This window comes from Nyctereutes procyonoides, unplaced genomic scaffold (genome assembly GCF_905146905.1).
Source record: "Nyctereutes procyonoides isolate TBG_1078 unplaced genomic scaffold, NYPRO_anot_genome, whole genome shotgun sequence".
NCBI lineage: Eukaryota > Metazoa > Chordata > Mammalia > Carnivora > Canidae > Nyctereutes > Nyctereutes procyonoides.
In genome coordinates, this window is record NW_026575125.1 from 105,657,748 (window position 1) to 105,679,838 (window position 22,091).

The 22,091-nt window shown below is 46.1% G+C and overlaps 1 protein-coding gene across 2 annotated transcripts; it reads left to right on the plus strand.

Moving 5' to 3' along the window:
• The first annotated feature begins 2,368 nt into the window (after positions 1 to 2,368).
• On the plus strand, positions 2,369 to 13,101 carry ZIC3 (Zic family member 3). 2 transcript variants are annotated; one of them, XM_055338686.1, is made up of 3 exons: positions 2,369 to 3,425; positions 4,519 to 4,682; positions 12,838 to 13,101. In XM_055338686.1, the coding sequence occupies exons 1-3, from the start codon at positions 2,369 to 2,371 to the stop codon at positions 12,985 to 12,987; spliced, it is 1,371 nt and encodes a 456-aa protein (XP_055194661.1). In that variant the 3' UTR covers positions 12,988 to 13,101. The 2 variants fall into 2 exon arrangements, with proteins under 2 accessions (XP_055194661.1, XP_055194660.1); XM_055338685.1 differs by lacking the exon at positions 12,838 to 13,101 and adding an exon at positions 5,522 to 5,701.
• Positions 13,102 to 22,091: the final 8,990 nt, after the last annotated feature.

Genomic DNA, 22,091 nt, shown 5'->3' on the forward strand with positions numbered 1-22,091 from the left:
GAGCTGTGGATGGAGAGGGAGAATTGGGGCCAGTTGGTTAGGAGGGGGTGACTACGGTTAGTGTGCTACCGGCAGGGCCCCCCTCACCCCCAGCATAATGGCTAAGAAAGAAGGTGAAGCCTTTTCCAGGCCAGGCAGATTGGGGGGCAGGAAGTGAAAGGCTGCAGTAAGAAAGCGCTGCTTGAGGCTGTCTCTCCAAGCGCCTCTGAACTTGATCAGATGTTGTTTCCTACAGGGAGATGGCGGCCAGGCTGTGAGGCTGACTCAAGGCGCCGACTTTGGGGGCTCGCCCCGTTCGGGATGTGACAATCACTGCCATCTTTCTGTGGGCCTCTTCTTTCCACTGCCACTCTCCTGCATTCTTTGCAAATGCCCCGCCGGACAAAAAAAATGAGTGGATTTATAGTCCTGTCTGAACCTGGCCATTAAGTCCAGAAAGACCTAGCACCAGGCGGGGTGGGGGTGGGGGTGGGGGGGGTGGATGTGATTCAACAAACTCTGGAAAGTAAATCCTCAAGGGGTAAGAACTCCCTGAGGTCACTGTGTGCTTCTCTGGGTAAGAGTAGAGAGGAGAGCAAAGCCTCCGCAGTTCCGAGGCTAAGAAATTCCACCTCACAGTCCCCATTCCCGCCCCTGCCCCCAGTTTTGCATTTGAAAATGCTGAGAATTCGAAGCAGATTCCCCTTTGGGTTGGAAACCAGGCTGATCCTGTGTGTGTCTAGTTAATTTGCTATATAGTGTGTTTAGTGTGTAATGTGCGTGTTTTGTTTGCACATGTAAGTATATTCTGTGCGTGTTTAGTATTTGTATTTCTGTGTTTGCTGTGTTATGTGGGTGTATTGCCTCCGTTAGCTGTTCGGTTTGTTATGTGCCTATGTTTTTACTGTTTCGTGTGTACTTTGTCGCATTGCTGTGTTGTGTGCTTACTGCTGTGTTTAGCTCTGAGTGTAAACTGTGCTGCGTGCGTGTTCCTAGCTACATGCTGGCGTTTACTGTGCTGTATGTTTGTTGAATTGTGGCTGGTGTGTCATATATGGGGGGGAGGCAGGGGCAGTGTTGAGGACAGCCACCAGTCACAAACTAAAGAGTCAACGCTTGGCTCCGACGGAAGCAAGGGAGATCGGCTCTAATTGCCATCTTTCCCCCTGGTTTGGGCCTCAGACGGCCAGCAGCAGCTTGGGGCCCGGACGGCGAGCCGGCCGGCCCGGGTCCGTGTTCTGGGAGCCATCAGGGCCCACTGCGGCGTGTGCGGAGGACGCAGCTAATGGGCCGTGAACCTGGAGCTGCTGTGCTTGCCCCACGATCGGCGCCCCGCGGCCGCCGAGAGGGCGCTTTCTCAGGGTGGTGAGGCGGCGGGGGCCCAAGCGGGACTGGACGTCCGGCGCCGCGCCGACGGTGGGAACGATCCCTGCGGGGCAGAGTGCATTTGGCCCAAGAGGGTAAAGCGCGTGAGGGGCGCTCGCCCGCTTCGGGCCGAAGGGAAGCCAGGGGGAGAGGCCCGGCTCCGCCCCGCCGGCCGCTGACTCGAGCCCGTCTCCAGTTCCCCACAGCAGCGCAAGCTCCGCGGAGTCCACTCGCGAGCGCCTGGCCGCCGCCGCCGCCTCACCTGCCAGGAGCCCGGCCACGGTCCAATCAGCGGCGGTCGCTCGGCTGCAGCTGCCATGTTCCCCGCTCCGCGCTGCCAATCAGCGTCGCGGTGGCCAATGGGCTGCAGGGCCGGGGGTCAGGTGACCACGGGCCTGCCGGTTCCCCATTGGCGCGCGCGGCGCGGCCTCCCGCTCGGTTTATGTGAGAGGAGTGAGTGATTGACTTTATCAGTCCAAGGACATTACTCTGGAGGCGAAGAGGCTGGGACTCGCGCGGCGAGCGGCGAGGACCGAGCCTGCCTCCAGCCCGCTGCCTGCCCGCCGGCCACGAGCCGGCTCTGCCACGCAGCGCAGCCCAGTCGGAAGGCCGGTGCCGAGGGAGCCTTCTGGCCCCGCGGTGCTGCACTCTCGGGGAGAGGAGAGGTGCCCGGGACCGGATTGGCCAACTCCGCCCTCCACTTATTATTTTGCTTATTTTTCTTTGTGCGCGCCTGTTAGTTTGTTAAACCAGATCTAGTCCCAGAGTCTTTTCTCCTCCCTTCTCCCCGCTCCTTCTTCCCCCCTCCTCCCCCCCTCCTGCTCTACTACTTCCCCTCCTCCCTCTTCCCTCTGCAGGAGACTCTCAGAGCGACGGAAAGTTGCAGCCCCTGGTACCGCCTTGGGGGTCTCCCGGCAGTGTCCAACGGCCGCCACCCCTCGCCGACTACAGCACTTCGGAGATCTCCTTCGCCCGCACCCTCGCTCAATTCAGCGGTGTCGCCTGTGCCGAGAACGCCCCACCCATGACGATGCTCCTGGACGGAGGCCCGCAGTTCCCCGGGCTGGGAGTGGGCAGCTTCGGCGCGCCGCGCCACCACGAGATGCCCAACCGCGAGCCGGCGGGCATGGGGCTGAATCCCTTCGGGGACTCGCCCCACGCTGCCGCCGCCGCCGCCGCTGCTGCCTTCAAGCTGAGCCCCGCCGCGGCTCACGATCTGTCTTCGGGCCAGAGCTCTGCGTTCACGCCGCAGGGCTCGGGTTACGCCAACGCCCTGGGCCATCATCACCACCACCATCACCACCATCACCACGCCGCCCAGGTGCCCAGCTACGGCGGTGCCGCCTCCGCCGCCTTCAACTCCACGCGCGACTTTCTGTTCCGCCAGCGCGGCTCCGGGCTCGGCGAGGCGGCCTCGGGTGGCGGGCAACACGGGCTCTTCGCCGGCTCGGCGAGCAGCCTGCACGCTCCGGCTGGCATTCCCGAGCCCCCTGGCTACCTGCTCTTCCCTGGGCTGCATGAGCAGGGCGCCGGGCACCCGTCGCCCACAGGGCACGTGGACAACAACCAGGTCCACCTGGGGCTGCGCGGGGAGCTGTTCGGCCGCGCCGACCCGTACCGCCCCGTGGCCAGCCCGCGCACGGACCCCTACACGGCCGGCGCGCAGTTCCCTAACTACAGCCCCATGAACATGAACATGGGCGTGAACGTGGCGGCGCACCACGGGCCCGGCGCCTTCTTCCGTTATATGCGTCAGCCCATCAAACAGGAGCTGTCGTGCAAGTGGATCGACGAGGCTCAGCTGAGCCGGCCCAAGAAGAGCTGCGACCGGACCTTCAGCACCATGCACGAGCTGGTGACACATGTCACCATGGAGCATGTGGGGGGCCCGGAGCAGAACAACCACGTCTGCTACTGGGAGGAATGCCCTCGCGAGGGCAAGTCCTTCAAGGCGAAGTACAAACTGGTCAACCACATTCGAGTGCACACGGGCGAGAAACCCTTCCCCTGCCCCTTCCCGGGCTGCGGAAAGATCTTTGCCCGCTCCGAGAACCTCAAGATCCACAAGAGGACCCACACAGGTAAGGGGGAAGGCAGGCGGGTGCGGGATTCACCGTGGCACCGCGCCACGGAGCCGACTTGCAGCGCGCGGGAGAGGGGTGGCGACCAAAGAGAGGGGCGGCGCCCCGCCGGGGCCGTTCGGGAAAGAAGCGCTGTCACAGTCCCTCCACCTCTCGTCCTCCCCGCCCCGCGGCGCTTTCGCCCAGTTCTAACTTCCCGGGCCGAAGGCTCCGCGGTCTCAGGAACTAATTGGAACCTTCTCGCGCCCAGGAGCAAACTGGCGCCGCCTCTTTTTGTCTCTCTTTCTGGGTTACTAGGAAGGGACTCCGAATGTGACGAGAGCGGATTGCTTACAAGCGACTTAGCTCTCGGCACACATTCGGGGAAGGCGACCATACAAATGCTAATGAAAACTAACTTTCGGTTACTTCCGCTCTTTTTTACCCTTGATTGGCACATCTCCTAATTAAATGACTGATACTTTTGTCAAACTATTTTTATTTGGAGTTCCAGGTTCCATTCAGTCCTTGGGGAGGAAAGCTAAAGTAGAAAAGGCACCTCCGTTTCGTGGCTTGTTCAGAACATCTTGTAAAACTGTTTCTCTTTTCGAACGTTAAGTACGACGACCCATGCTTTTTGATACTGGGTTTAGCAAAACCGCTGCATTTGAAAGAGGAGAATTAAAAGGTACAAAGGAAGGAACAGAACGGGATCGCCCCGTCCCCGGGCCATTGTCCCGCCCGGGCTGGGTTACGTCGCCGAGGTAGCGGCCGAGCGTGGCCACGCGTTGGGAGCCCCGGGCCGGGTGGGATGGAAGCACAAGTTAGGGGAAAGTTTGGAGGAGCCTGATGCTTCCCCATCCTGCGCGAGAACAAAGGGCTGCGCAGGTTCTGGGCCGGCCCTGCCCCACCCCCGCCCCGACCACCACTTCCCAGCCCAGCGGGCTCCACCAGCGCTCTCCATCTTTCTCCAGGGAAACAAGATGCCACAGCCGCCCCCAGTCGGCGCTCCCTCTCTGGCCAGACCGCCGGCCGCTCCGTCTCCTGCTGCTGGGCCCTAGGAAGCTCCGGGACCTGACCTTATTTTCCCCCGTTGTGTTTTTGCCTCTTGCAGGTGAGAAACCTTTCAAATGTGAATTCGAAGGTTGCGACAGACGCTTTGCCAACAGCAGCGACCGCAAGAAGCACATGCATGTGCACACCTCGGACAAGCCCTATATCTGCAAAGTGTGCGACAAGTCCTACACGCACCCGAGCTCCCTGCGCAAGCACATGAAGGTAATTACCTCTTTATTAGCGGTCGGCGGTTTATAAACACTCGGCCCGACAGCGGGCCGCGGAACGGAAGCGCCCGCGCTGCCAACCCTGTATCCTCCACGTTAAACCCGATTTGCTCCAGCGGTGACACCTTGAACCCATTTTGGGGACCCGAAGGGGGGTGGGGGAGAGCACCGTGGGGAGAGCACAGTGGGGAGGAGGAGGGAGCAGAGGGAACAATTGGTTGTTTACTGGGAAGCTCTAACCGAGCTCGCCTGGGCTTCAGGTTGCGGTGGTCGCCTCTTCCCGGCACAGCCCGCGGTGGGAACCCAAGAGTGCCGGCGCCGAACCCAGGGGTGGATGGTTCATTAGCTCTTCGGCTGCCGATCAAACAATAGGGCCGAGGAGCGTGGTCTGATTTCCCACGCATTTGTCTGAGACCTCGCAGAGCGAGGGCGCCTTTGCCACCTCTCTCCGTACCTGCTTTCCCAAACCAAAGCGGTCTTGGTGAAACCTGGGCGGGCGAGGGAGTTATTTTATAGCACCCCCCCCCCAAGACTAAGTGCTTATCCCACTCCATCCGCGGAAAAAGGGCACGAATAAGACAGAGTGCTGTGTATTCCTTTTCCCTAATGCCAGTCTTAGGGCTGAAACTGTTTTCGTTGGCGACCATCTCCGGGTTTTCTAGACATCGGTAATATGGAAATTAAAAACAAAAAACCCCCAAATCAGCAGCATTTCTCGTTTAAGTGGGTCACTGGGCGGTCTTGCTCTTACAGTGCTTGAATTCTGCTCTTGTTTTTGCTTGCAAAATGCCAGTTGGAATTATATTCATTATAATATATACATGTTAATTTTAGGTTCATGAATCTCAAGGGTCAGATTCCTCCCCTGCTGCCAGTTCAGGCTATGAATCTTCCACTCCACCCGCTATAGCTTCTGCAAACAGTAAAGATACCACTAAAACCCCTTCTGCAGTTCAAACTAGCACCAGCCACAACCCTGGACTTCCTCCCAATTTTAACGAATGGTACGTCTGAGGACAAACACAAACACAAACCCTGTTAACTATAGAATGGACCAAATGCATTTTTAAAAGGAAACTGAGACCAATCAGATGGAAATGGAGTTTTTTTTTTAAGGCAAGAGGCTATATATAGGGTTACATCATGGTAATTGCAATTGTCCAGGAAGGTTTTGGGGCAAGATCCAAAAGTAGCCATGCCCTTTTCTCAGGATTAGAAAATATGTTTTGGCATTTGAAGGATTTTCAAAAAAATCTTTTCACTGCTTTTTCCTCCCTTTTCTCTTGCTCTCTGCACACCCCATTCCTAAACTCCTTCAGCTCATTTTAACACTTGTCCTGTTTCTTGAGAGGAAGTTATAGAAGGCTTGTTGGTGGTGGTGATGTTAAACTGATGGAAATTCTTCGCCTTTAGTGGTGATTGTTTAAACTCTCACAGTCTTAAACCGTGCCAAAGTCCTGTTATGTCTTGAACTTTGCCTCAAAGCATTACACTTGTGAATGTATTTTTGTCTAATGGGGTCGAAACTGTTGTTCAGTATTTTTTCAGGCTGAGGATGTGATGTTACTCTACACAAATTGTGACGTTTAGTATACAGTTGCCTTTTGTAATAACTTTTTTTTTTGTAAATACATATCCATTGATGCCATATTTATCGTTTGTAATTTAATTATTGCTACAAGTGCCGGGAACTGAACAATATTTATGGAAAAAATGTTTTCTAACAAATGCTGTACAGCTTTTGATTATAACTGCTTTAGCATTAAATTTTATTGTTTTGAAAGAAGAACACAATTTACAGTTTTTGAACCACTGACTCCTTTCTCTTGTTTTGTAACAGCCTCCTTCTACAAAGAGGAGACGTAAGCAAATGAAATCTTGTTTGTTGGTATTTATAACTCACTCAGATCCCTTTTTTAATTGTTAAATTATTTTTCTATTGCAGTGTAGACTCCTTACAGTGTCAGTTTCCATCTGGGGAGACCTTCCTTTCTTTATCTGTAGCTCAGATGGTTGTTTAACTGCGAGTTTAAATGTTTGTCCTGGATTTTCGGCATGCAAATCAAATATTACTGATCAGTTCAGTTAGTGGCCATGACATCTCAATCTTGTATTTCAAAGACTGAGAAGCTGGATTTAATCATCCCTGCCCTACATATATAAACATAAGGTAACCTAATGAGTCTTATGTCCTTTAGTTTTTTCTATTACCTTACATAAAAATGAACATTGCAGCAGGATGCATGTCTGTGTATTCTACCGAGAGATCACCCATATACATATATATGTTTGTATCTATGACTTACCTAATCTGCCTATCAAATCTATCTAGCTATCTATATATTTTCAAAAGTAAGCGTATGTCTGAAACAGTGGTGATGAGTAAGGCCAGTCGAGCCGTGCTTATGGTTAAAGTGCTTCTTAAAAGAACCATAGTCCATTTACAATTTTGGAAGGCAAAGGCTGATTTGTTTTGCTGTATATAGTTCAATTCATAATTATCACAGTTATTCATAACATTTTTATAGCGGTGTAATAACTGCAGCGGTTCTGAAATGATATGGAAAGAAAAACATTTGCAAAATATGTATTTTTAAAGTTCATGGTTTGTAGGCACAGATGTTAAGAGCATTGTTTCCATTAAAATCAATAACAATGAAAAATGGTTGTTTGCTTTGTGATAAAATATTAACAATCCATTTAATCTTCAGTGAAGCAACTCATTTGGACAGTTCTTTTACAGTTATATGAAAAAAAAAACCTGATTACTATTTTGGGGGGTTGGACTGGGTAGAGTATTGAGAGACCTTTTTTTTAAACTAATTTAGGGTACTGTTTAATATTGAGGGCCCAATCTCTGCATGAATAACCAGCTTGCAAATCAGCAAATAGAATGGTGGAGATAAGGAATTGTAAAGAATTTAGAAGTGTAATGAATAGGCTTAAGTACCTCCTTCTTTTGAAGGGGCAGTGCTCTAGGTTTTTTGGTGGCAGTCAATTTGGTATTATACATAATCATTTTAAATTGGAGAATTTTGTTTATTGTTCTTTTGAAGAAATAAAGTCTTGGCACATCTTATTTATAACATTTTTGTATTTAGTGCCCATTTTTTTTCATGTTCAAATAAATCAACCTTAAATTGAAATGCTCAGAGAACTCCTGATAATTAAAAGAAACTTTGATTTCCTGGATACAGGTGAAGCAGTCTATTTTAAGTCATCTACTGATCTTTGTGAACAATTACTGACAGTTTCTAATTGCAAATTGCTTTGGATGCAATTTTTTTGTTTGTGGAGAACGGTTGTTTTTTTTTATATACTTTTCCTCCACCAATAGACAAGGCAAGGGCCTGAATGCCATGAACAGAGAGATTGGGATGACTTGACAAGTGAAGAGCAGGTAACCTGGTCAGTACACCACTGCTACCCCCAGACATTTCAATCTTGACCTTGACATTGAGGGTGCTGGACCAAATTCCTATTCAGTATTTTTCCTTCACTTCAAGCCAGAGACCGGTTTAAATGCTCAGCAGGTTTTCAGAAAGTGTATATTCATAATATTGACGCTAAATGTCTTCCAACTGAAGTCTAAATAGTGCTTTTCTTCTGAAATGTGCATTGGAACTTATACAGTTTACTGTTTTCTCCATGAATTTCCTCTCCACCCCCAACTTAACCTTGTCTTAAATGGGAGTTGACTGGTGGGTTGGTTGTGCAAGATTCTCTCAGAAACTTGCTTCTCCTCCCCGCCAGTAAATATATTAAATTTCTCTTTAGGAGACATAAAGAGTTTGATTTTTCCTTAGCGGGCTTGGTATTATTGTACCATAAAATTTTACAGTAAAGCATTGTGTCCTGAGAGGGCAAGATAGCAATTAACAATGAGAATAAGCAATATTAAGATAAAGTAAAACTTTGCCCCTCTACATGATTTCCTCTCATTATGGTGTAGGATCACGTTTCTCAAATAGTCTGTCCTCTGCCCTGTCATTTATTGGCAAAGAAGTTTATTTGAGTACAAAACTTTTAACAGATTTCTTCCTATCATCTGATTCTGGAAGTCCACGTTCATATTCTTGAATTTCCAGTAAATACCTTAAAGAATAAGTCCCCCACTCCCACCCCAAACAAAAAACCTTGCAACCCTAAAGACGGATCAGCTGGAAACCATGAATGTCAACTGGGCTTTTAGTGATCTACCTGTTATTTTCCTTCTTGCACCTGGTAAGACCTTTGTTAAAAGTCCATTATCTTTTCCAAAATGGGTGGCTTAGTTTAAGATTTCCACTGTTGGGTGGGGAAAGGGGAGGTGTCTATTTCCCAGCAGACAGAAGTCTGGCCTTCATCCAGTTGGGAAGGTTAAAGATCAGGGTCCAGGCTAAGCTGGGCAGTCGGTCTCAGCTACTGCGAAGGTTGGAGAGCGAGCAGGGACCGCCTCCGGTCACAAAGCCTCCCAGTAAAGTTGTGCTCAGGACCTCCTCGCCCCTCCCCCCTCCTCGCCGCCCGCCGTCCCCTGGCCTCTGAGCCCCCTGGCACCTTCTCCTCCCCCTATAAGCCCGCCCTCCCCCCAAACAGGAGAAAAGTTGAAGGGCCCCTTGCCACTTAAGTTTGTGGAAGAAAAGCCACCGGCGTGCCCAGGCCCTGAGGGGCGAGTTCTCTGCCTGGCAGCTAGGCTGCTTTTCTCTGGCGGTCTGACCCTCGAGGTTTTGCCCCGGGGACCGGGCCAGGCGTTTCGGAAGTCAGGGCTCCCGCTCGGCGCTCCTCGGGCCCCTCGTCGGGGCGCCCAGGGTCCCCGTGAACACAGCAAGCTCTTGCAAGTCCTGGTCCAAGCTCGGGCCAAGGGGGTAGGGGGCGGGTGGGAGGAGGGGACATCGTTTCCTAGGGTCAGTTCTCTCGCGGTCTCGGCCCGCTGACCCTTTGACCTCCACCTACAGGGCCCTTGGCGGCCGTAAGCCGGCGGTCGCCGGGGTTCCGCGGACGCTTCGCGCCCCATCGCCTCCAGGCCTCATTAGGCCGGCGGGGCTGTAAAGCAGGAATCAGCCGCTGCCTAATCCGGACCTGGGGTCAATACGAGCCCAAACAATGGTGAGCTCCGAAGGCCACAGTGTAGCGCTGGCCGCAAACTTTGTGTTCCATTCATTTTCTCCTGGCGGTGGGGGCGGGGGGGGGAGCGGGAGCAAGGGAGGGAGGGAGGCTTTCGGACGCCCGAAGGACGCTCCCGAATTGCCGGGGCTCCTAAGCGGGTGTCCTCCGGCTCGGCCCTCCCGGTCTTTACGCGGGGCCTGGGGGCTGGAGGGGAGTGAAGCCCGGGGTCTGGTTGGCGGCCCGTGTGGGGGTGCTAGGGGCCGGAGGCCGGCCCGGAGGGGGCCGCCCCCGCACCGGGAGCGTACTTTGAAGTGGGTTTTTAGCGCGCACGTGCGAGAGCCGGGCCGGGGCCGGAGCGGGGACCCGCTGCGAGGAAAGAGTAGGCTCGGCCCGGGCCCCAACCCCTCCCCCGCTCCCCGTCGCTCCGGCCTTTTCAAGCCCGCCGCGCCCCCCCTTCGCCCCCACTGCCGCGCAGGCGCATACCCCGCAGCCGTCGAGCCGCTCTCGCTGCCAGGGGGTGGTGGGGAGAGTTGAAAGCGGCTTTGCTGCGTCGCGGCCTCGGCGGAGCGGGGAGGGGAGGGAGGGAAGGCGAGGAGAGGGGTGTGGGGAAGGGGGGTGGTTTTGGGGCGGCTCTCGAGTGGTGAACATGGCGGCCGGATGCGAACCCCCGCTGAGCGCAGCAAAGCGCTGACTGCGGGCTGCCGAACTGTTGTGCGCTTTAAACTCCCTCGTTATTCCTCGGCTCCGAGCGCCTCGCGGGAGAATGTAGGTCGTGGCGGCCGAACGCGAAATTGTGAGAAAAAAAAAAAAAAAAACGGAAGCGGAGAACTTCTTCCAGGGCATTCTGGGCGTGGGAAGTTGGCGAGCCTTCTGGGGGTTGGGGCTCCCAGGGGACTTGGACTTGAAGCCCGCTGGAGGCCGCCCCACCCTCCTGTCCCGACTGAAAACCTCTGCTGCGGCCCTCCGGGTGGGGTATGCCATTTTGCGTTCTCGTGCCGGGTCGGGAGTGCACAGCAAGTCCGAGCCCCTAAAAATGCCAATGAGCGGACACTTTTCTCCTGCAGGACAATGGCAGGGCCCGAGAGGGGAACACGCAGGTACTATTTCCATGTACAAAGGCCTGGTTTCTCGCGCTCGAGACGGGCCGTTGCGAGTTTGAGCCTTACACGTTGCTCGGGCCCCGTTCTCTGCATATCTCATTTAAACGTGGTCCTTTGAAAAATGGCACTGTCGCAGCTTTTGTATGCTGCAGCAGCTGGTGATCCTACGCTAAGGGAAGGGGAAAACGGGTCACAGTCCCGAAAACTTGCATTCAGCTTTTGCTTAACTGTCGAAATGCTGGCGGGTGAAAGAACCCCTGGTAGCTCTGGGATCTCGAGCTCGTGTTTTTTTCTGCGGAAAAAGGTTGTAGATTCACCTTCAGATGTGTTTCTCGTGAGGACCAAAAAAAAAAAAAAACCCAAAAAAGTAGGATAAAAAGGTGTAGCTGTTGACCCCTGCTTCCAATAAGAAAATGAGCGGCAAGAATTTCAGGTTTGAGTTTTGGTGGAGGCCCGCAGCCAAACGAAAAGGCAGCCTTCTCGGGGCTGCCCACTGTTGAGCATTTGGGCACCTGAAGGTGTGGGGCAGTTCCTGGGGGGGCCACCTTGGGAAGGGTCCCAGGTGGGTGGGCAGGTCATTAGCAAAGCTGGCCCAGATCTGGAGGGAAATCTGCAAAACAGTGCCTTTATCTGCAGAGAACAATTGATGGGGTTGTCTTTCCTCCTTTTCAGTGCACAAAGAAGACGGCTTTGGAGCAAGAATTTGGAATATGCATTTAAGTTGTCGTGCTTTGCATTGGAAACCCCTGGCAATTAAAATAATAAGCATGCCTTGTAGTATTTTCTGTCCTTTTCTTATGTGTAATTCCTGCAAGTCAAAGGGGCTGCAGTCCCTTCTGCAGTTTGGAAACTTGTTTTGAAATTGCCACCAAACAGATCTTTTTTCCCCCTTTGGTTGAAGTTTCCTTCCCTGGCTCAACCACTCCCCCCCCCCCCCCCCACTGGAATGGAGTATTGACATCTTTGAGAGATCAAAGGAAGTAGATGGTGCTTGGTCTACACTTTTATTTTTCCATGCTGTAGTTTGAACCCTGAGCTTTGAGCTTTTCCCTGGCTAAATCTCTTGGTACCGAAAGTGTGAAAAATGAAAAGTTCATTTACTTGAAAAAGCTTTAGCTAATGGTTAGGCCGTTTGTCTCTATAAGAACTACAGAGCCAGGATTGTCTCTGAAATTGACATTAAAATCAAGCTAAAGATGCACTGGTGAACTGTCTCCCCTGGATACCTGTGGTGTCCTTTGGGTCATTTGATATGGTAAAACCAGTTGATTTGCATAGGGGTTATGTGAATGGAATTTCTGCAAAACTGGATGAGTGATAAATTGGTAGAACTCTTATTTGTTTTGAGGACTCCGGAGGGCACTGCTTTTCCCACTGAGGCTTGGTTTTTATCATAAACCATTGCAGTTTACACCTTGAAAAATTTGCAGGAAGCTTTAAAAGGGAGCAGTGGTTCAGAGTACTTGGATTAATAATAACACAGGAGCAAAACTTCTTTGAATAAGATTCAAGAAACTCCGGTCTCCAAAAAAAAAAAAAAAAAATCTCTTAAAACGAAAGAAAATATCCTTCTTTCAAAATCACACACACACACAAAAAATCACACAACAAAGCAAACAATTTTGCATATTCTTAATGTGATGACAGTTCAACCTGTTGACTCAACTGATGAATGGAGAGAAATGGGAGCTTTCGGTAACTGTAGAAAGAGCCGACACCAGATGGCAAGTTTATTATGTTGGATCTCTAACGGGATGTGTATGCTGTCTAATGTGTTGCCTTAAAACACAACGTACTTAAAGACCGTTTGAACGTATGGTGTTAAAACAGAAAAGATTCCATTGTGTTCTATTATATAAACTAGCATTTAAAAGAACATACCCAGTAACATTTTAAGACATTTTTCTAAGAGTAAATATAGCCTGTTTTGACCTATCTGCAGTTCACTTTTTGTTTTTTTGCCAGTGTTGTCCTGCTTGGTATCCGGGACAGACTCTAATTCCTGACGAAGAACTTGATACTGACGTTGGTATGCAGCAGCCAGCCCTCCATAACACTACCTATCCTAAATGCAGGGTTAATGCCGAGCCTACTGTGCAAGAAATGATTTACTGATGAGGTTTCAAAGAAAACCACATCAATTTGGATGTCTGTTACCTTGAAGTGATCATTTTAAGAGTAGTAGCTTCTTCCCTAGGTATAAAAAGACTATTTTCTTCTTTTGGTGTATTTCAGTCTGTGTTGAGCAATCATTTGTGAAATGAAAAAGCAAAAAAGCTTCCACCCCCCCCCCATGCCCTCCCCTCACATTTTGCCACTTTAGGATTATAAGTGGGAAGATGGAGGTGAAGACTGGCCTAATTCGTAATCCAGTATGTATTATCTCATGCATTGTGTTGACCTTGTTGAAAATCTCTTTCAAATATCTGCATTCCACATGTAGAGCTCATGTGTTTAAGACTAGAAACACAAATACTTGTTTTGTTAATTTTGTATGTTTGTGTTCAAAAAGCAGTACCCAGGATCCCTACAATTGTTGTTTGACTTAAATAAAACCATTAAAAATTTTTGTGATTATTGTTTTATTATGGTGACAGCTATAACTCCTAAATAATGTTGATTAACCTGTTGAATTGGGACAATTTATATTCCAGTCACATTTTTCGTGATATAGCTGGGCTTTCACTGAGCAATAAACCTGCAGAAAAACAAACAAACAAATCCACTGAACAAACCTCAGCCAATTGTTTTGAGCTCACAGTGTCTTCCCAGGAAGACTCAGGGCCAGGTGCTGGGGAATTCAGGGGAAAAATTCAGAGTCACAGATTGATAGGAGTGATTAGAAGGAAGAACTGGAAGCAGGAGTTTGGAGGAACATGGGCATGTGCACACCACTCTTCTGGTGAGAAAGAGAGAGAAAGCCAAAGCTAAAAATGGCCTCAAAGAAGAAAGGAGGGCCTCTGGAGAGCAGACTTTGTAGTACATCTACATGTCTATTATTCAGGAGCCCCAAAGTAGTTCTTGGGGTAGACAACTGGGCAACCATTGATTAGGACACTTACAGAATCATAGAATATAGGTGTTATTAAAACACAAGTTGTCGTTAATTAACTGTAGCATTAGAGAAGATGAAGACACTTCAGAGAAATTCTTTGAACTCCAGATACTTGATTTCTCATTTGAAATTTAACATCCGTAATCTAATGTAATCTGCGAGTGGCCATCATTCTATTTATTTGACGTGATTATGCCATGATGAGGTATTGTAAAATTGCAGCCTGATAGAGTATATTCTATTGGTTCTTTAGATCCAGTTTTATTAAAATTTCTAAGTAGACTGATGATACTGTAATTTTTAAGTAGCGGGAAAATGGCTCATCTCCCTCTGATTTTTGTTGTTCATTTACATCAAGAGTAAGAGTACAGGCTAGTTATGAAAGACTATCATTCTTTGATTCTCAGCTCCCTAAAATTTGACATTTTTATATTCCCTGTAACAATGTCGGTAGAATTTTTTGTTGTGTTTTTGTTTTTAGGAACAAGAACTGTGTTCTTTCAGACAGGCAGTGGAGTATTATAATGGGATTACTTAAAAAGCCCTTGGAAAGGTAGACTACAAAGTTGTGCATGAGCCAGCTGCACTGTGATAATAATACCTCCTAGGGTTATTCTAAGGATTAACACAAAAAAATCTATAAAGACCTGGCACACAGTCATCCCTGAACAAATGAGAATTCCCTTCTTTTCCTCTTGCAGGTAGCTATTGTTGCTTTTGGGTAGTTTCCTAATTTTAATATTATGGATTATTTTGCTGAAAACACGCAGTGATTTGTACTGGGGGGCAAATGAATGCGGTTTTCAGAAAATAGATGGATACTTAGGGTGTATAAGAAATACTGCATTTCATAAGCATAATCGCTAGACTGGGCATGTGGGTTTATGAACATAGCTATGAATATTTAAACACATAAAATTAAAATGTTATTAAATGCCTGTTGTTTGTTATCTTCCAATGAATACACTTATTTCTAGATAAAAATAAGCTGTGTACTTAAAATCTGTAAACATAGTAATTTAGTGATTAACTTTTCATTTGATAAAATTTTACTTTAGTCAATAGCTCGATTCCTACTATATTTAAACCAAATGACAGTTTTGCAGTGTGAAAATTGGCACTCACATTTAACAAAAAGATTAAATTGTATGATGTCTTAAATTATTCAGTTTCCCCCTACTAAATTTATGTTAGTATTATGGGGATGTGACTGTAGAATAGTGAGACCGATATTCTTATGGGGCTCAGGTAGCTTTGAAAACAATTCTCAAAAGGTCCTCAACATGTTTTGATCAATATCAGCATCCTTAGAATAAGTTTAGGGACTCCCTAAGTGATGGCCTCCTCACTTAAGATTAAAACACAAAACAAACGACGGCCAGCAGTCTTTATACTTTACAGCCATACGTTTGGTTTTCTTATGTTTTAAAAGGATACTCTGATTATTTTCTGTGAAAACTGAGGCCTAAGTGAAGAAATGCTCTATTACAGCATTATGAAATGCATTTTTCCCCCTCAGTGATAAGTCTATTCATGCAGTAAAACAAAAAAGTCACACCAAACACAGTAAGCTCTTCCCAGATGAACCGAGGTGGAAGTGTTTCTTTCCTTCCCACTCATTTTGGGGACTTGGAGCTTCCCAGAGAGCTTGTAGTCCTGAATGATAGTGGCTTTTGTCCAGAGGTCTGGGGGACTTTTAATTATTCCTTTCGAAATTGGAAATTGGTTTATCACTTTTGTCTATTTCTTTCTGACTTTGCCCTATTAGATGTGGGGGTTGTCCATGTTAAATTTGTTTTGCGTATTGGTTGTTAGTTACTTAGTAAGAGCAAGGCTCTGTTAAATGACCAATTTCAAAACTTGTCTGGTGCAGTGCTGTAGTATCTCCCGTGGCCGGATCCTCCTATCAGTGACATTGGTCCCAGGGATCAAATCAGTCAGCACAGTCTTCTCTTAAAATAGGGAGGGGGTGGGGGTGCGGCGGCAAGCGGGAGAACACCCTCTTTGATTCTTAAAGAAGTGTTCCTGCTCCTGTTGCTTTTCCTTAGGGAAAAAAAAGTCCTCTTTGTTTTTAATCAGATCATCAGCAGCTTCATTGGTGAAATGAGAAAAATGTTACTGCCAACAGTTCTCTCTATAAATGTCCCAGAGTAAATAATAGGAGACAATTTGTGATACAGATGAATAAATGCATTGTAACACTTTGATAGGAACCCAGTGCATAGGACTTGTTTACAAATGATTCCCTAATGTGACCCAGCCAGAACTTACATGGAAAAGATGGTTCATGTTATATTTTTGCGGCTGATCATCAACAGAGTATATAATTGGTTGGACAGCTGATAACATTTCTTTGGGGACTTCCCTAGTCTTTATAAAAAATATTTAGCCGGGGTATTCACTGAGATGTGACATCTTACTGGTTGTGGTGGGAACCCCAAACAAAAGGTGTTTCCTTAACTTCTGACCACTGACGTATTCAATGAAGACGTTCAGTTGAGCAACATCAGTGATTTCAATTGATTCATCAATCGTCAGTATCTAGCAGCCATCATGTTTCACTTTGCTAACAAGCTGGTACCCCACATCTGATGCCAACAACCCTGGTCTTTCAAACAAATGACATGTCTGATAAAGAAATCTTTTCAAAATCATTATGCACTTCAGCATTTGTCTTTTCTTCCAGCACAGCATCTGTGCATCTGTTCCATCAGGCGTCTATTCCTTGATCATTTCTGAGCCTTCCGTGGTTTTTGAGCCTGATTTGCGGGTATATCAAGGATGTGAAATGAAGCTTCTTCCATTGAATGTTATGTCGTTGAACGCTGAAACACCGTGTCTCTGTTCCAGGCACTAGATTTAATCTTGTGAATGAGACTGCAGGGAAGCGTTCTCACAAGACTTTCTGATAAGACATTGTTGTGAAAGCCATTGAGTGGGGGAGGGGAGAGAACCCCTTCTTTAGGAAAAACATCAAGGACAACATTTTTTGGTTGTCTTTGCTCTGGGTACTCACTTCACACTACGTTTTTTTAAGTGTTGGAAGTTTCAGTGCTTTAAGGCATCTCTGAACTTTTTCTTTTTTAATCTCTATGTGTGAAATAGTACCTTGCTATTTTTTTAATTAATTAATTTATTTATTTACGATAGTCATACAGAGAGAGAGAAGGGGGCAGAGACACAGGCAGAGGGAGAAGCAGGCTCCATACACCGGGAGCCTGACGTGGGACTGGATCCTGGGTCCCCAGGATGGTGCCCTGGGCCAAAGGCAGGCGCCAAACCGCTGCACCACCCAGGGATCCCGCATCACTGAACTTTTGAAATGAAAATTCACATAGTCCGATCGGTTAAAAATGGATGCAGTTCTTTAGTGAGCCCTGTTTTAAAACTGAGAAAGTCTTAAAAAAAACTGAGAAAGTCTTAATTTCAAGTCTGCTTGTGTCCGGACTGCATGCATCTGGCTCCAATAGATTCCCTGTAATTGCATATTGATAAATTGTGGAACACAACTATTTGGACATGGAATTTAAGCCCAAATCCTTCTATTTGGGTTTAAACTATAATCACTTGGGATAAGTGAATAGTTGGACTAGACTACTTGAAAAATCAGGAGTCAGGACAAGAACTCCTTCCCTATTTTCAAAAAAAGGAAGACAGAAAGAAAGATCTAGAAACAATTTTGAATTTATAAATCAACCAGTATGGTTTTCTACTGGGCAACTATTAAATCAGAAAATGAATTGGTAACTGCTAAACCCCAAATCCTGATACATAAGTAAATATTTTATCACATCTACATTTGCTCCTTTTAAGTGTTTTAAATCAAACATCCAGATATAATAGAAATATGTTAATTAAAATTAAATCATTTTGAAAAGGTAATTGTGCGATTGTTTTCAATTTGCATACATTTCTTTATATGTGTGGCCTCCGGCAGTTTTTGTTGAGGTGGGGGAGGATTGATTCTGTAGCCTGCACTAATCGAAACTTATTTTGTGCATGTATGGTGTTCAATAAAGGAATCATGGCTTGTGTGTTCACACATGTATGTTAAATTAGATTAAAAGCATATGTGCACAGTAGTCTGATGTTCAAAACTGAAGTTCCTGGTAGAATCAGGAGAGAGCATTCTTTAGCTAAAATAGATGGTCAAACCCATTTCTTCAGTGTTAGAAAAATACCGCAATTGCTGTAAGTGCCTTGAATGTTTATTTTTGATTTTTACATGTATTGTCTAGAATGAAAGAAGCAGAGGACCTCACTGGTCCTCAGGTTGAATGTTAGACTCAAGCGCCTGTCCTGTGTCCTGGGCTTTCCCTCTCTTAAATAGAGAGGGAAATCTTAAAATCTTAAAATTCAGGGCACAGTCAGACCACCATTCCACCATTCCAGGGACTTCTCTACTTTAAGCTTTGAGGAATGTTCTCGGGTAAGACTTTCGCTGCATTCCTCTTTGATTTTGTTAGACATTCTAAAAGTCAGAGGAGAGCTACATCTCATTCAGGCCCAAAATTCTGTCGTTTCAGAAAACATTCAATACGAATCGTGAAGTTATTGTATATATTTAAACTAGTTGATTCATTAAATTAACTGGATGTTCTGGCATTCTGCAGGGGCAAAATCAAGTGGGGAGTCAGGAAATGGTGCAGATAATGGGGTACTAAAGAAGCTGAATTTTGTACCTACTCTGTGCCTGGCTTGGCACAATGTCCACCAATTAATGAGTGTCGAATGAATGGATGAATAACTCAAAGTTTGCTTGCATGGAATATACTATGTAGTTTAATTGACATCTTATCTTTGCTTATTTAGATATTTTCACAGAATTATGAGGTCATGGGGCCACCTGAGTGAGGTTCGGCTTATGGATCACCTGTATGAAAATTTCCTGGGAGGAGACTGACTGGCTCAGTCTTGGAAGGTGTGATCCTTGATCTAAGGTTCATGAGTTCAAGCCCCACTTTGGGTGTAGAGCTTGCCTAAAAAACAGCAACAGCAACGTCTCTTAGACCCAGGTTAGATAAATGAAGTCCAGCTTCTCAGTGTCAGAGCCTGGGGATGGATATGCCTTTCAAACAAATGTTCCAGATGACTCTGATCTATATGAAAGTTTTAGAGCTATTTCATAAAGAACAGCAAAAATCAAAACTCTTGAAACTCTTTACTACCAATTTATCTACTTGTTCACCAGTGGTCTTTTAAGATTCAGTATATCAAAATGGCCTGTTCAATTAGTAAACCCTGAAATTACTCTTGTCCAAGGCAATTTTTTTTTCCAGTGTGGACAATTGTCTCAATTTTCTCTACTTCATTTTGCCAATGCAGAACTGCCAACCATCCAGAGACACACAGATGTAGATCTGAAGACAAATTGGTATCTACAAGCAGGGGGTAGATTCCTCAGCGTGTGTTTGTTTGATTTAACATTTAACTTAAATGCAAAACCCAAGTCTTTTTGTATTTCTGATCATTTCCCATTCATTATGCCAAAAGTCCTCCTCCAGGTTTCTGCAGCTTTCTGTGTCAATGATCATGACATATTAAAAATGGTAACATTATAAATACTGTGCTGTCTTGAGAATTCTGGCATTTCCTGAATCAGAAAATAATGCTCTCGCTTTTTCTGTAGTGAGAACAATAATTCTTTTACCTACCCCATATTTCTTTTAGATAGACATTCCAAAAGCTTTATTTGGAGCAAAAAGCCAAGTCTAAAGTTAACTTTGAGCATTATGGGCGCTAATGGATTGCCTTTCCATTATATGAAAGATACCTGTTTGAATGCAGCAAGTAGAGACACTTAGTTTATCTGCATTTTGTGAGTCATAGAGTGTTCTCTGTTGAGTCTTTTAAATCAGGCAGTTCCCAACAAATAATGAGTTACGTTCCAAAATTTCCTTTTGAAATTTTAGGTTATTATTATTTTAATTAATTAATTCATTTATTTTTTAAAGTAAACTCTACCCCCAACATGGGGCTCAAACTCACAACCCCAAGATCGAGGCTCATGCCCTACTGACTGAGCCAGCCATGAGGTTTTAGGTGATTTTAAATTCACAATTGATTTATCTCTAGAATTGGTGCTAGTTGGAGTCTCTGGATTACATTGCAGAAAGTTTTTTGCCAGTTCTTCTATTTCAACTTTAATTCGCAGTGTAGTCAGATGATCAGCCATAGTAAAGTTCGGTGACCCAACTATGGATGGCAAGGCACACCTCAGTTCTCCTTCCCCAGACAGAATGGGGGTGGTAATGGGAGAGGTAGGAAAAAAAGAAGACCACCCCCTCCTCTTCTGTGTCACTCTCTTTTCCCATCCCCTTGGGGCTTGGGTGGGGCTGAAGTGAGCTCTAGAATTGGAGTGTGCTTTGAATTGGGTTTCTGATGTAGGAGCCAGCTTTTTGTTGTTGTGGTGGTGTATGGTGTATGTCTTTCTTCTGTCTTTTTTTTTTTTTTATCTTCTCTTCTCTTCTCTATTTTCTTTTCTTTTCTTTTTGGATCCAGCTTTTAACTGCAGATAGGGAGTGGAGAAAGAATAAACTGGCATGCGTGTTGGAATTTGTAAGGCCGGAATTTTGCACAGCAGCATCCTCCCTGTTTTCAGAGCCCCCCCCCTTTCCTATTCTGCTTTGAAAAGCTCTCAATTTATCTCAGTTTAAAACTTTGGTTTCCAAGTCAGACACAAAGTAAACCAACCGAATCTACCCCAAATTAGATAATAATGAAAGAGTGAAGGGAAAGTATTTTAGCAGTGACCAATTATTTTTTCACTCCACAAAAAGTGGAGTGCATCCTTGACTTAATTTTTGCATTTTTGTTTTAGCAGTAACCAATTATTTTTCACTCCAAAAAAAGAAAAAAAAGCTGCATTCTCCACTTGTCATTTGTTTTTCTATCCCATGTGCTTTTAAAACATGCACATTTCCTCAAAACAGCACGTTAATTCATATCAAGCCTCTTCTATCTTGAGGACAGACTACAATAATGTTTACATAAATAGAGTTTGCAGAAAAGAATTGTACCAAATCAGAAAGCCCTATTTATGTCTGTGGCTTCTGGCTTTTTTAGCTCTTTTTCTTTCTTTTTCTTAAGTCACCATTTCCTGAAACGTTTGGAGTACATTATTTACTTAGATGTCAAGTTTGCTAAATCTGGCTCATCTAATAAAAGTAGCTTAAGCCGTCACATTTATAGTTGTGTGGGTCTTAATTTCCACCTGATTCTGTAAATCTTCCAATTTCTGATGCTATTTTTAGTACTGATTTGTGTGTTTCTCCAGTGTCAACTCTTCAACTAAAGGTGCCAGAACAATATTTAGTGAGACAAATAAGGCCATAAATGTAGTACATATTTGTCATAGGACTCCAATCAGATGGTAAAGGGAACACAGGTACGACAAAGGAGGACCTAAGAGCTTTGGACCTCATCTCTAAATTCCTACGTAGTAAGAGATTACAATTGAAGGGTCACCCTTTCTGGGCTGCTGGAATGAAATGTTCTTATTCTTTCTTAGCCTTCAGATTCTGGAGAGGATTAAGGAGGTGGCTGATGGTTACTACTGCGTCCTCTATAACTGGCCATCTTCCTTGTGGTGAGGCCTCCAAGTAGATTTCATTGGCAGTTTGTGAACTTCCCCTGGATTTTTAAAGACTCCCCTTATTGTTCCATAAAATGCAATTTCCTTTGTCTTTTCAGTTCCCTTTCTGCTGTTTTCAGAATAGGGCTTAAAAGTGAGATAAAAGGCCTGATACTTTCCATCATAAAAAGTTGTAATGACAGGTCGCACTAATTAAAGTGTAACAATGGGAAGATTAGTCTGTCCCTTAGCTTTGTGTCGAATCTATACAGTATTTTCAAAAGCCCTAACTCAGAACATATTGGAGCACAACATCTTTAAAATATAAACACTCACACATGGATTTTATTACACTGTGCACACTAAATAGAGGCACGGTACAGTAAAGCTTTCAGAACGCAGTAAGTAGGAGAGCTTCCCGCTTCAGCACCACCCTTTATGTGACTCACCCTCCCACTGCCACAATCAGAGGGACTAGGCGCACCGTGCTGCCAGGCCCTCTGCTCATTTGGTCTGATGAGTTGCACTCCGGATTCTTTGGTGTCAGACAAGTAGAACATATGTGCATTTTACTGCATGTGTTTCCTTCCC